This window comes from Athene cunicularia (assembly GCF_003259725.1).
Source record: "Athene cunicularia isolate RWA chromosome 3 unlocalized genomic scaffold, athCun1 chr3_part1, whole genome shotgun sequence".
NCBI classification, from domain to species: Eukaryota; Metazoa; Chordata; class Aves; order Strigiformes; family Strigidae; genus Athene; species Athene cunicularia.
Genome location: NW_020799097.1, coordinates 71,957,527 through 71,973,080, shown reverse-complemented (window position 1 = coordinate 71,973,080; position 15,554 = coordinate 71,957,527). Strand labels below are relative to the sequence as shown.

At 34.8% G+C, this 15,554-nt stretch overlaps 1 protein-coding gene across 1 annotated transcript in view; it reads left to right on the top strand.

Annotated features, from left to right (window-relative positions):
• Nucleotides 1–15,554, top strand: part of STXBP5 (syntaxin binding protein 5) — a 114,288-nt gene that overhangs the window by 65,058 nt on the left and 33,676 nt on the right. The window contains exons 12-20 of the mRNA XM_026844557.1: nt 3,581–3,735; nt 4,823–4,895; nt 7,082–7,229; nt 7,645–7,712; nt 8,770–8,810; nt 10,878–11,098; nt 12,665–12,843; nt 13,952–14,077; nt 14,549–14,700. Of these exons, the coding sequence (XP_026700358.1) occupies nt 3,581–3,735; nt 4,823–4,895; nt 7,082–7,229; nt 7,645–7,712; nt 8,770–8,810; nt 10,878–11,098; nt 12,665–12,843; nt 13,952–14,077; nt 14,549–14,700 (1,163 nt within the window). The remainder of the gene's footprint in view (nt 1–3,580; nt 3,736–4,822; nt 4,896–7,081; nt 7,230–7,644; nt 7,713–8,769; nt 8,811–10,877; nt 11,099–12,664; nt 12,844–13,951; nt 14,078–14,548; nt 14,701–15,554) is intronic.

Below are 15,554 nucleotides of genomic sequence, written 5' to 3'. Positions count from 1 at the left end.
AGGACTGAGGCTTTCTGTGGTTCTTACAGACTACCTATTTAAATTTTCATTTTGTGGCTTTTCTGTTGTTTGGTTTGTTGGTTTTTTTTTTTGGGGGGGGGGGGTTAAGTCTGCTGCAGATAGAGTGCTTCTGAAGTCTCCAAAGTGAGAATTGTTTGCCTTACAATAGCATGTCTGTAGCTTTATTTCTGGGAGAATGTATGTAGAAAGGTTACTTTTCACAGTAGTCCTGTACCTGAGATAGGGGATTGAAAAGGCAAGGTCTTGGTATATTCCTTGAGCAAACTGGTGTAATGTTATTGTTCTGTCACCTAAGTTCATCTAAAATACTCCATCTCTTTGTGAAGTGATGAGTTCCAAAGGTAGATTACCTTTTGAGCTTGCTGAAATAGTTTCCCTGTTGCCTTTTCTGCATACGTTTCTGTCTAAAGTGAATCTAGAGAAGCTCTTGAGCTTCCTAATGCCATTTCCCACCCCTCCAGATTCAGTCCATTATACTATTTACTCTGGTTGATAATAGCATTTATGGTAAAATAGCCCAAGTTTATTCTTTGCTATTAGACCTCTATGTAGTAGAAATTAAAGCTCAAAAGTCTCCCTGTAAAACATAATCAAAAAGGGTATTGTCTTGGTACTCAATGCAGCTTTCATTGACTAACTGTAGAGCAGTACCTCTTAGCAAGATGCATGTATATAACTGGGACCCAGAGGTTACATCATTATTATTGCATGTGTTTAGTTTGAATAGTACTATTTTGTTGTATGAGCTTCAGTTCAAAAATCACACTTACCAACTTATCTTCACTACTACTTCAAGATTTCTAGTCTTAAACTAAATTAACCCTTAAAGTATTTTCCACCTTTATTACTTGGCATTAAATTCTTGACAAATTCACCCATGGTTTGAAAAGTACTGGTACCAATGGCCTGACTTTTTAATATACTTTTCTCACACATCCTGATTGCCAGAAACTGTCTGACATTTGACGTTTACTTCTAAAATTGAGCAGAAACATCTTCCAGGTTTGAGAGCCACTCAGCTCTCAGTTGTATTATGTTTTGGTACACTGTAAAACCTAATCCTGTGTTTTCTGGGATTCTTTTCAATGAAATGTTGTCCTCCTTTGTAGTAAATTTTGTATAGTGTTCCCCAAGTGATCTTACAGATTTAACTGATGAGGCAATTAATGTAAAGGGATTACTTCCAAATCTGTTGAAGTAGAACTGTTTCAGAGGAATCTCTGTATTTGCAGCTGCTAAAAATGCTACATAGCAATTCTCTAAGAGCTGAGCACTGCTTTTTAAATGCTTTCCATTGCTTTAGGTAGATGAAATGTAACTATCAAAGTAGGATCAATCTCATCTCTTATGTGAAGTACAATATTTTTAATTTTTTATTTTAAATGACACATTTCTATCTAACATTCATGTGCACTAACCTAATATGTATCACAACTGAAGGGTAACACTAAGTATCTAAAAAACACACAAATTACATTCAGGGTAAATCCATGGTTTCGTGAAAATATTAAAAGTTCATACACAAACCTGTGTTAATCTTTCTGGCGGACTAAAGTCAACTTTAATCTTTGATTCATCTGTGATAAACCCATGTGACAGATCTGTGTAATATATTTTTAGCTCTTCCATTCTTTGCTTCATAAGAATACAGACTCTGGCAAGTCTGCCCAAAGCAATCTGATTACCCTTGAAAAAAACAGAAGAAAGCAGCATGTAGTTTTTACTATGGTGTATGAAACTAAGAAACTGAAATTTGTCTCTCTGTTACTGTCAGTTGATCTTGGTTTAACCCACAAGTCTAATTACTGTGAATTGTCCTGGCAGCATTATTATTTTTAAAAAATAATGATTTTGTGTAAACAAAAAATACTGCAATAAATCATTCCAGCACAATGAGATACTGCAAGTACATCACTCTAGTGTTTTTCTCTTCATTGATATCCTGAAAAATATCAGGTTAAATTAAATTTAGTCCTTTTCCTGAAATCACTTCATGGACCTGACCATGGACGATTGTGTGAAGTTCCAGTATGAAGAATTGAAATTAAATGAAAACTTGGAGAAAACTTACTCCTTTTCTAGAAATACACTTTCAGCTACTGTTGGAGGCAGGATATTGAACACGGTGGACTCATGGTCTAATTTATGGCCATTCTTTGAGGTTACTTCTTCGGGCAACAGAACTCTTTGATCCTATCAACTCTTCAGTCATAGGGCTTTCTGAAGGATCAGGTAGATTGTGAAATAATTGTAGAAACTGAAAGCTTATCCCAGTCTGCTTTGCCTTCAGTCTTACAAGCACAGAGCACATCTCAGCCAAGCCTTAAATTTATGAAGGGCAGCATGTGCATAAACTAAACCCTTCATACAAAGTTTTCAGGATGTAAGATGTACCTAATCTGTCACATTTGTGTTTTAAATGCTAACTAGTGAAAGCCATTTAGACAGTATGGGAAAGATGCTGTTATACGAAAGACAAAAAACCCCACATCTCTTCAGCCTCTTTTTCACAGTATGTCAAGATGGTCTTTTTCTCCAGATACTGACACACTAGCTGCTTCCAAGGTAGACACAAACAAAGGGTAGGATTGCTACCTAAAGTGAGCATAGAAGTAGATCAGAGGAATTTCACATTTTGCTTATTTTCCTCCAAAAACATAACCTGGAATTTGAGGTAATAGTCAATAAAGGGTGAAATTATAAACAGTCAGTTTGATCTTTAAAAGGTATTATGACCTATTTTAAATATTAATAGTATTAAAATGAGTATGACTTTTGATAATCGGGAAAGAAGACAATACCTAGTAAAAATAATATATTTACTTAATCTAATCTTGTTTTTCAATAAATGTATGAAATGTGGAAGTATTTAAAAGCATGCTTCTGTAAAGATTTAAATTTTTGAAGGGAAGCCTTTAATCTCTTAAGACTAGGAGAAATATTTTTGCTTTGCTATACTCAGCCATTTAGATTTATGGGCATTTATTTATGTACTTGCTTCTTAAAAGATGTTAGGTCTTTGAAGCTTATCAAGCAGCTGGTTTCTTCTTAAAGACAGTCATACTATTGTGACTGCAAAATCAGTTTACACTGTTGGCAAAATTGTTCATCCTTCAAAATTCAGGGTAATTCTGTACAGGGAATAAATGGGACTATTTCTTCCTGGTCCTCCTGGAATATTTTATATTCTAGATAAATGGGGCTGTTGGCAAATCTGAATCTGCAGTTCAGTTGAAAAGTAACAATTCTAAAGTTTAACAAAACCAAAAAAAAAAAAAAAATCTTGCCAAACAGTTGCAAAGATTGGTTAAATAAGCATTATAGAACAAAAGGTTTAGAAGAGATGTCTGACTTCAGTTACAGTCTTCTAACTCTTGGGTTTTAAGTTTTGAAACATGTACCCAAGCTACACATTGCATGGAGAGCTGGTTTGCTTTATTCCTAATGTATCTCTGCTCAATGACAGCTCATTGAACTTTATTATAAGGTTACAAAAACTGTCCAGTCTCTTTTAATATATTGTATTGGTTTGATCCTAAATGCCTCTGCTTTATTCCAGGGAGCCTTTCATCATTCTCTCAGGAGGTTTGTCATATGACACTGTAGGAAGAAGACCCTGTTTAACAGTTATGCATGGGAAAAGTACTGCTGTGCTAGAAATGGATTATTCTATTGTTGATTTTCTAACCCTCTGTGAAACACCATATCCTAATGGTAGGCTCTGTAAATTTGTTGGTGGGGTTTTTTTTGTTTTTTTTTTTTTTTCTCAGTACTTCAACCTCTTCTCTCTGGAGGTTTATCCCATCAGAATATGCTTTTCTGTTTTATCTCTGGGGATCAGACTGCAGCAGCAACATCTGTTACCCCTATTGTCTGAAGTATGTTTTACTGCCTGAAGCATTGTAATAGAATAGCTTATTATAAAACCTATTTTGCTTCCAGAAGAATGCAGACTACTGGTTACATGTTTTTTCCTTTTTTAATCGCAAAAGCATGTGCAGACCAATAGAATTACCATTTTAAGGTGTAGTTACTGCAGCAGATGTGTTCATCAATATTTATTTGAGCACATAAGACCTTTCCAGTCAATGCTAAATCTTGAGTAGCATTGTGTGGTGCTCTTAACTTTCAGTGACTTCATTCCAATATTCACATGAAGTTCATCACTAACCTGTAATCCCTCTTCTGCAGAAGAGGATCTTTAATCATAGTTTAGTTAGTTGTTCCAGATTAACAGTATTGAATTGCTGATGACTCCAATGGTTTTAGCTGTCAACTTCCATCATAGTATGTAAAACTGCTTAGCTCAGAATTTGATGTCTGCCTGAAAGAGGGCAAGATAAACTTTGGAAACTCGTTCAGTTTTCTTATTTTAGTGTCAGGTTGGCTGGCTGTCTTTCCATTCATTTTGTAATCAATTAGAATTTAAACCCCACTGAATATAAGGAAAAGCAAGTTGCACGTGGGAAGATGTTATTGTTCAGTAATTGGCTCTTTCTTAAAAATACTGCTTATATAAGTTCCTCTGCATATTCCTTTTCCTGTTATTTGAGCTGTTTAAATTGTTCTGGTAAATTCAAATAGAGTTGAGAATATTGGGCTAGAGGGGAAGCCTGGCTTTTCCAGACTTACTTGGAGTATTCAGGGGATGAGTGTATAAAATATCTTCAGAAAATGTAGTCATTTAAGTGGCTTTCCTACTCTCAACTGATAGAGTGCAAAGACTGATCATATTCTTGAGGCTATGAATGCAAGAACTACATTTACTAGTAAATAATTTTTTTTTCTTATTTGTTTTTAGATTTTCAGGAACCATATGCTGTAGTTGTTCTTCTAGAAAAGGACTTAGTACTGATTGACCTTGCACAAAATGGGTAAGAGTCTTGTGTAGTCTTTTTAATGTTGGCTGCAGTGATCAGCCTGTTGTTCTGCTCTATAGCTTTTTAATGTATGATAATACCTCCCTGTCCAGAACGTAAAATCTTGAATATTAAATACAAGGTTTCTTCAGCAGAGCTGAAAATCTTTATAGATCAACATTTCTCAAGTTAATATGTAGTAGATGAGTAGAATATTCTGTGGCTTTTTCCAGGCTTGGTTGACTGACAGAAATTACTCGTAGATCACTGCTGCTTTTTAATTATCACAGTTTATTTTGAAGTTGATTCATTAGTGCTATGAGGAGAGCTTGTAATTTTGGGGAAGAGAGCAAGGGGAACAACTGTTCAGATAAGCCAGGTAGTTTTGGCTGACACTGATGTCATCACACAAATATTTGTTGATTTTATTGCCAAAGGAATTGCTACCTGAGTTGCTTAAGTCGACTAAATACTGATGCAATAGCTATCATATACATGAAGTTAGAATAGTAACATCTACTCCCTGGTTTACTACTGCAGTAAGAGGTTGCTTATAAGTAGTATCCTATTACAGTTTTCACGAGTAATACTTGGCTAACACATTCTGAGTCTCTTGTTATTTTGTCCATAGAACAGTCTGTATACTCTATTAGGTGGTGATAAAAAATTCTGCATCCTACAAATTTTTATCAAGGGTTTTGAAAATAGTGTAGGCAGTAACAACTAACTATGACAGGATTAGTAGCAGAGAACCAGATGGGTAAGGGCTTTGTGTTCCTGATTAAAAGTTACCAGTGGTCAATGAAGAAAAAAATCCTATGAATAACATCCTTCTAGGGCACAACAGAAACCCATAAATACGTATCCTCAAAGTCAATGGTGATATCTTAGATAATGAAGACTAGTGAATTTGGAGGAAGGTCAAGTCTAGTCCTAGTATCATGGCAGCTGCTGAGCAATTTCATTTAGATTTTCCCAATATTACATGGCCATATGCTGTATCCAAAACTTGTTTCTGATATACCAGTGATATTAAGCTTCCAACATTCATATGTTGAAAGATTAATAAAACAAGTTTTAAAGAGCTTAAAATAAAAAGGTTTGTACAAGGCTTTTTTTAAGTGAAATAGTTTGCAGTGTCTGAAATTTGAAGTTATGTTAAGGGTTGTTCCATTTCATGTTAAAAAAATCTACAGCAATTATGTTTTTATTAGACCTACAATAGTCTTTATTATGACTGACTTGCAAAATATTGTTTCACACCTGAAAAAAGCAACAAAATAGATTTTTTTTGCTTTGGGGGATTTTCTTTTGCCCTGTCCTGTCATCTAGATTTATCATATTTTGTTAAAACTAAGCCTCCTCTTCATTCAGTTTTTTAGAAGATTGTTTTAGCTTTCCAAACAGATCTGTGTAAAGCTATTGGTATATAAAACATTTGCATCTGTTGTTGCTAACTTTTCCCTTAGATGGTTGAGAAGCTCTGTCCCTTTTTGCCTCTCAGAGGGGGGAAAAAAAAAAAAAAAAAAAAGGGGAAAAAAAACCCCATATTCATCGTATGCACTTCTCTGGAGATAAACATTCTTTGAACACATATATTTACTCTATTGGCTTTTTCTCCTCATTAAGGCTTTGCCACTTCTCTGATGGAGGTGGTGGTGGGGAGTGTGTGTGTGTTTGCTTCTATTTGGTAACTGAGTGTTGCTGTCTAACTTTCCTGAAAGTAGTGACTTTGAAGTTGGATGTAGGTCATGAAAAGGGCTGGACAGTTTTCTAAGAACAATATAATAATACAGAGTGAAAAGTGGAGTCTTCCTGTCTTTCTTCCTGGAAGAATAGACTGAAGAGTTAGAAATAAATTCCTATCTCCACATTACTGCAATTAGGACTTGAATTCAGTTTTTCCCACAGGCCATTAAAATAGTAACCTTTTAAAAATTTAAGACTATAGGGAGTAACGGTATTCTAGAAATATTCCAGAAATAATACAAACCTCAGGTTCCATCTAGAGTACTACAGTATCTTGATAGTGTACTGCATAAGCAATGAAGTTGCGTGGTATATTTGTTCATGATCTAATTTGATATGCATTTATTTTTCTCTGTAGGAGAAGAACGCAAAATTAGTCTTTAGTGTGTTAGTTGTGTTGTGCATTAAAAATGATTCCTAGATTAACAGTCTTCCCCTTTCATCCATTAAAGGTACCCTATATTTGAGAATCCCTATCCTTTGACTATACATGAATCTCCAGTTACCTGTTGTGAATATTTTGCTGATTGTCCTGTGGACCTCATACCTGCCCTCTATTCGGTTGGCGCTCGACAGAAACGTCAAGGTTACAGTAAGAAGGTACAACATCTGGTACATACATATGTATTTGAAAATACTGAAAATCAGTAGCTTTAGCAGCGTGAGTAGCCATACTAAGACTAAAGCTCCATCTGACTTGTTTATCCTGTTGTTGACACTGTCTAACAGCAGGTGGTTAGGGAGGATATAGCATATGTCAAACCTATAGTCATGCTTTCCTGACGTGCTCCCATCGATTGCTGTCGTTGGAAGCTAAGGGATTTTCTGGAGCAGGAGAGGTGTTTATAGCTCTTGATTTATTTTTTATTTTTATTTTTCCCTCTGCAGTGGATATGTCTAATTACTTTGTGAAGTCATGTGAAATACTGGAATCTGTACTGTCTGCAGTAATTTCAATGGCTTAACATTGCACTGTATGATATTTTCTTCCTCAGTGTATTTGTTAATCTTCCAGGAATGGCCTATCAGTGGAGGCAACTGGGGTTTGATCACTCAGAGCTATCCAGAGATAATTATTACAGGGTAAGTGACACCATAGTGTAGTATAGCTTTCTTAGCTGATGAAGCAGAAGTGAGAATATTTTGTTCCTCTTATAGAAAACAGTGTTCTAAGAGTGGTTGGAATGATTTAAAAGATTATGTTCACCAGACAAGTCATTTGCATCATAATCTTGATGCATTAACAAGGAAATAAATCAAAGTGTGGAAGACAAGGTAGGAACAAAATAATAGCAGGTGTTTTACAAGGATTATTATTGTGTGGTATTGTGATTTTTGTGCTTCCTGTCAATATATCCTGGATGAAACTTATCTTTTATTCTTGAACTTTGAGAAAATAGGTGAGTAGTGTTATAAAGCATAGGAAATCCATTAAATAGTTATTGAGTTCAGTTCTCAAAGGGAAGCCAAGTTCTTTATTTCAAAAAACATAAATCCTTCAGTCTGTTCATTTTGTTGTCACTGGAGACTGATCTTTCAAATACCATTCTGAGAGGCATAAACAAAATTTGATTTATAACCTTTTTTTTTTTTTTTTTTTTTTTTTTTTTTTTAGAATAGTCCATTAGCCCTAATGAGAATTACTATCACTTTATACTACACGTTGCAGAGGCTCTGAGAGACAGTCCTGAAAAAACTAGTCATCTGATTTTCAATTTCAGGGATAAATGAGCAAGTTAGGTGACTCATTTACACTGAAATATAGTATATTTAGGCATCTCCTTTACAAGTGTCATTCCAAATAAAGGGCATCTTTTAAGCAACAACACATGGTAAGGTATATCAAACTGCTTATGGGAAATGCAGGTAACTGAAATCAGTATTTTAAATGGTAAATTCATATTAGTGCAATGGAATTTCAGAGAGTTAACCTTCAAATGCTTTTTTTTAATCCCTTTTGTCCAAAGTAATTGGGGCATATGTTTGTAAAATACGGGCTTCCAATAAATCATGAAAATAGTGTCACTAAGAATTCTAATAAAAATAGAATGTTAGCCATATATTTTCTAATCAGTAGCATAGAGATCTAACACTCCAACTAACCATTTTACCATCTTATTAATTTTTTAATATTTCATAGGCATGCTGATGGGTCAATCAAGTTTTGGGATGCCTCAGCAAGTAAGTGTTTTCAGTAGAGATTTTTTCCTGTGCAGTAGGATTTATCTAAACTTACTGATTTCTCTAATTGAATATAATTGCAGACTAGTCATTATCATTATTTCCTGCCTCATGTAGAGTCAGTAAGTCTATAGGAAACTTTGAATAAAAATTAAATAAATTTAACATTATTTCTTAGTTAATTGTTTCACTGTTTTTACCACTTCAGTGAAAATTCACTAGTAGTCCAAAGGTCAGCAGAATGGAAGAGTTCTAAAATTTTTTAGACGTACCTTCAGAAGCACGTTATTGAGCACAGAGATGCGTAACAGGCAAATGCATTCCTTTTTGGTACAATTGAATTTCAGTAAGTTATTTCTGTCTTTTTAGACAGGAGAGAGGCATGTGTTTATAAGACATCAGCTCCCCATAAATTACAGTATCTAAAAATGAGAATTGGAACCAGTAGTAGTTTGTGCTAATAAAATGATCTAGGCATTTGTGAAGAAAGACAGGAGAACAGTAAAATAAAGACACTTTTCTTTGGTGGAACACTGAATAAGCCTCAAGAGTCTGATACCGTTCTACATTTCAGTTAAAGGGTCAACTGCATTTGATGGTCTACACAGCTAACAGTGAAAAATGCAGTAAGAATTCAAATTAGAATGGACTACAGAGGTAGATGTTTTAATTAATCTAGTTCTGACTAACCTTACTCTTGGTACTTAAAAGCTGCCTGAAGCAATCTTTGAATCATTATCAGTTGTCTTTGAAAACTTGTGGAAGACTGGTAAGATTCCAAAATGCTAAGGCGTTTGTGGGTGTGGGAGGGAACAGATGCAATGTATATGTTTAAAAACTGGGAGGAGGAGTATTTGGAGTGTTATAAATCTTTAATTTCAGTTTGGGATGGGGGTGGAACCAACGCGGGGGGGGAGCCAACCACACTCAGTTTGAATGCGTGTGATTAAAAATTCTATTCAGCATAGATCTGTCAAAAGGAGATCCTGTTAAAGACATTTAGTTTCTTTCTAAAACAGATAAACCTGTTAAGGGAGAAACAGCAAGTATCCTGTATCTTGCTTTAAAAACTCTTAAATCTCTCTTATAGCACAGTGTTAGAGATGAACTAGGGAAGTGTGATTCAGATGAAACCACTGAAATATGGAAGAGGAGAAAGGATGCTATAATAAGTTTTCCTAATGATATGATTAATGTTCATAGCAGTGATTTGAGCCATTGACTAGAGAATATGCTTGTGAAGTTTCAAAGCAACACTAAGACAGTTAAAAGAAAATGTAAAAAAGAATTAGAATTACAGCTGGGAATGATATTGCCAATTCCTGAATAGCATCCTAGACAATCTGTTTGAATATATTATCAATGATTTACACTCAGAACTACATTCTGGAAGAAAAAATTACAGGTCTAATGGCTTGCACTGTCAAGTGTTGCACAAAAAAAATCAAAATCATTGGGATAAATAGGTGTGAACATCTATAAAATCAACGTGGAACAATTCTTCCACAATTTTAAACTATGGCAGGGCCTCACTACAACAGTTCTAGGAAACATGGTATCAAGAAAAATGTTGACTGATCGGAGGGCAGTGCTTTGAATGATCAGACAGGATAAAATCGGAGAAACTGGGTTTAAGTCTGAGAACACAGGTGAGAAGCCATGGGTTTGAAATGCTCTAAGCAAAAAGGAATGGAGCTTCACTTTCTCGGCCATAGATAGGCATGAGTTGTAGGTATGGCATATGTAACTAGATACATAGAGATATATGTTATAAAGAGATCCTTAAGTATAGTTAAGTCTTGAGAAGCTGTGAGGACTTAGTTTATAACTGAAGTGCTTAGTATGTGTCTTTCAGAAGTGTTGTGGGGTTTTTTTGATACTAACTGATCCTGCATTGTGCAAGTGGTGCACTGCACAGGCAGAGTCAACACAGATGCTCAGTACTTCTACTCTGCACTCGTTTGTGGAATACAGTATCTTTGTCTATGAAGAGAAGTTTCTAAAATAAAAGAAGAAAATACCTGTTTAGATCAAAACTAATTTTTATCTCTTCTGGTTTGTTCCTAGTAACGCTGCAAGTACTCTATAAGCTAAAAACAGCCAAAGTATTTGAAAAATCACGGAATAAAGATGACAGGCCAAACACAGATATAGTAGATGAAGATCCATATGCTATTCAGATCATCTCATGGTGTCCAGAAAGTAGAATGCTGTGCATAGCTGGAGTGTCTGCACATGTCATTATTTACAGGTTCAGCAAGCAGGAAGTGACAGCAGAAGTCATTCCGGTAATTAGTATAACCATTTTTTAACTTTGTAGGATTTAGTTATAAAACTGTTGTAACGATTTACTTCATTTTTTTTTTTTTTTTTTTTTTTTTTTTTTTGGTGAAATGAACAAAAACAGTTGCCTCAAAATAAGGAGATGTATTTTTGTGGAGGAAAATTAATAAATTATGAAATCCCAGCAAAAGTAAAAATTGCACACCAAGATTTGCATTTTCATTGGCTTTTTTTGGTTTTGCAGCCAATAATAGTTAATTGTTGTATCAATCAAAGGAAATGGTGGATCTAAACTTGGCTGTATCAAAGATAAAATGAACACAGAAGTGAATGAGATGTCAAGTTGAAGAATTTTCAAAGCTTTCAGGGGGGTTGATTCCTCTCTTTTCCTTGATTCCTAATAATTACCATCTGTCTTGGCAAGACTTCTGCAGTATGCAGAGCTAGAAGAGTAAAAATGTGACAGATGTGCCCCGAGGTCTGTTAAGGACTTTGCTGTGTCACTGTTTTATTCTGTTTAAGGTACAATGGCAAGTTCTATTACAGTAGTTTGAGAAGTCCTTTGTGAACTCAAACACACATGTGCAACTTTACTTATCTGAATGTATGAGCTGAAAGCTAACTTGAAGCCCTTTAATTATAAAATGTATATTCTAAGTACAGCATTAATCATAATGTAGTTGGGTTTTTTAATTTTTCTGCCTCTTACTCTACTCCTTCAGATATGCCTCATCTCCTTAAACTTATTCTTTTTTCTTATTTATTTTACTTATTTTAAACTTATTTAGACTTATTTTTTCCTTCTGGTTTTTACTTATGTACAGGTACATTCTCTTCTGAGGAAATATGTAAATGATTTTTACAAATCAACACCTAGTAAACTATTCTTCAGTACTAGAAATAAAACAATACTGTAGAATTCTTAATTTCAGTCCGTGAGTTGTTCTACTTTGCAGATGATGAGAATCTTCTGTAATTTCCATTTTCTGAAAAGAAAGTGGAAAAACTTCTTTACATTGCACTAAAATTAATACTAATAGTGTTAGAGATCCAGCAGCAGAAAATATGAAATCATGATGAACTTATGGTTCTTTAAAATGTATGTTCTCATTCAGTGCAACATTGAACTAAGTCCCATGTGTACAATGTTATGACAGTATAAAGCATAGCTATGTGATTTCACTTTTTAATTTTAGCAGTCCTGAACTGCGTAAAACAAGTTATCTTCATAACTTTTATTATGTTCACAGATAATTAATGATAATTAAATGGATCTTGTCTCCATTATATTTCTTCCCAATGTTAAGCAGCAAACTTTTAAATACTGAAAAATAGGTTAGATTTTCAAGTTTCAGCAATCTTCAGATATTTAGTCTGTAGTTAGTATGACTGTTTCTGAAGGCTACATGTGAGTGTTTAAGTTGCACTGTATATTAAACTACTTTTATCTTTTAAAAGATGAAAGTCCTGGATGTCACTTTTATCAGTAGTATCTTCAACTGCACTTCATTTATTCCATATCTAGTTTTTTGAAAGGCAGAGTTTACTGATATTTTTTTTTTAATGTATAGATGCTGGAAGTACGTCTGTTATATGAAATAAATGATGTTGAATCTCCAGATGGTGAGCAAGTGCCACCTTTACCAACTCCAGGCACAGGTTCCAATCCTCAATCCATTGTTCCCCAGTCTCATCCATCTACTAGTAGCAGTTCATCTGATGGACTTCGTGATAATGTCCCATGTTTAAAGTAAGTATATTCTGTTTACTTGTTCTTACTTATTCTTTTACTCATTTGAGAAGTGAAAGTTAAGACAACAATCTTTTTTAATTCTTCTACAAGCATGCATTACGTGGCTTCTGGACCGTTGCCTTTTCTGTAGAAAATGTACATTGAATTTCACTTTCAGATATGTATGTACTTAATGTTTTCTCAAGTTCTAGGGTCACAACTTGGATTTTAATTCTTTGAGTGCATCCATCCCGAAAATAACTAATTTCTGATGGGGTTATTTCTCCAGGTGGGAGTTCTTATATCTTATCGGTTGTACTGCATTGCAGAAGTATCAAAATCCATTTAAAGAAAAATGGATGAGGTAGAAAAACTGGAAAATTCTGCATTACTGTAAAATACTGGTAAACCAAAACATGCATTAATGAGAATGAATGGGTGGTAAAATAGGAATTCAGGAACCAGAGGAGCTTATGTTCTATGTAACGTTTTTCACCTTAAAAGATGAAACACCTGCAGGACATTCATAAGTTTGTGCATCAGCATGCAAATAAAATCTTTCAAGGAGCTTCAATTCTCCCACTCCCAGGTTCATTCCATACAGCTGACCTATCATTAAAATTATTTACCTTGCTTTCATTTTGTTTATACAATATCATTAGCTTTCTGTTTGCTCAATACATTGTGCATCTGTTTCCCTCTTCGGTACGCTTCTTCGACGTTCACCCTCACCCCTTTCCGGTCTCTAAATCAGAGTTCTTCTGGGAACTCTGCAAAACATGGGTAATTGCTTCCTGTTAGACACTGAATTACTTTTCACATCAGTACAGCATGCTAATGCAGTTATGCCTTGCTCTGAAGAGGGGAGAAATATGAAATGTTTGTGATCATTGCTCAATGAATTTTCAGTTAGGTAATGAATCAAAAGGGTCTTTAAAGAAGTGAATGATTACTTTCAGTGTGGCTTTTTTCTGGTTGCTTTTATGTGTTTGTGTTGATTTATTTTTTTTTTCCCAATTTTCTGAAGTCCAGCGTGCTGTACAATTTACTGAACCCTGGGCCCATAAGGAATAAATGGAGACTGTGGAGTGTCATAAAAAGATACCATGTTTTGTTTACTTTGTAGAGTTAAAAATTCTCCTCTCAAGCAGTCTCCAGGCTACCAAATTGAGCTAGTTATCCAGCTAGTATGGGTGAGTGGAGAACCTCCTCAACAGATAACCAGCTTAGCAGTCAACTCAGCGTATGGCCTGTAAGTATATTATACAGAGGTTTCTCATTATTCTATTAAATTGGTTTAAAATTATCTATTAAAAATCACATCTTCATGTGCGTTCACATGAGCTGCACAGCAACACAAGAGAGGCAATCAGCCTTCTGTGCCTAAGAGATATTCTTTTCGGGTCATGGCAGATCCAGATGGTGCTAACATCATAAACAAATCGGCATCATTCTTCCTCACCTGGTATTGTACAGCCAAGAATAAGTGTCATGTAAGGCTCTGTCAGATAGGTTGGCAAGTACAGCGATGATCTGTTCTACTTGGTGTCACATGTTTTTACAAGACAACAATTAATACTGCATTCTAAAACAGTTATTTATAAATATGTGTAATTTATGACTTAATCTAAAAATTAGGAAGTCTGAATAGCAACAAATGCCAATATAAAACTTTACCAACTTTTGATTAGCACTATCTTTCCTTCCACTTCTCTTTTTCCAGAGTAGTTTTTGGAAACTGTAATGGTATTGCAATGGTTGATTACCTCCAGAAGACAGTGCTTTTGAATCTAGGCACTATTGAACTGTATGGCTCCAATGATCCTTATCGCAGGGAGCCACGGTCTCCACGAAAAACTCGGCAACCGTCTGGAGGTGAGTAACCCAAAACTCGTTTTAGCCAACGGTGCCTTTCTTCTGAGCTTATCTGGGCTATTAGTGTGTATTCTTTGAATACAAGCATACTCTTCATTGTGGTTCCATCCTTTTCTTGATCTGTCTCTAATGTTATTATTGCAAGTTTGTTACTTCATGTTTTCTTGAAAACTGTTGCTTAGTGGAATCTGCTGATGCTTGATGCCATTACTTACTCTTCAGTTTAATGTACGTTTTCAGAAAAAAACAGATGGAAAAACACTATCTGTGTGAATAGATATAAGTATAAATGTACAAAGGATTTATGCAGTTTATGAGATTTTAATAACACAGCATGAAGTAGAAGTATCATGGTATTTCTGGTAAACCTAGTACCCATAACACATGCTTGTATAAACCCATTAATATTTGCAGATAGCTAATCTGCTGGGATCTTTTGGCTTCCTATTTTAACCTTTGTCTAGAAATGTCCCTGACAGGCTAAAGCATGTTATGTTGTGTATCCTGTTACATTATGCTTGAGAGGAAGCCTTTGATTTGAATGAACCAAACAAACTGACAAATATAAACTGCTAAAATAAATATCTTTTGAAAAATGGACTTTGATTTAAAAATATACTGAAGAAGGTTGTTCCTTTGCAGCTGAGGAGGAAAGTGACTTCCCAGTAAAAATGCCAAGTTTTTTACTGCCAAAAGAATTTAGTGGGTTTAGATTATTCTCTCCTCCTCATTATGTAGTGGATACTTTTAAGTTAATTTGGAAAATGGCTAAAGACAGAATGATGAACAATGTCACTGCTACCCCAAATTATTATTTTTCAATAGGAAATAAACTGTTCAAAAAAATTCTTGCT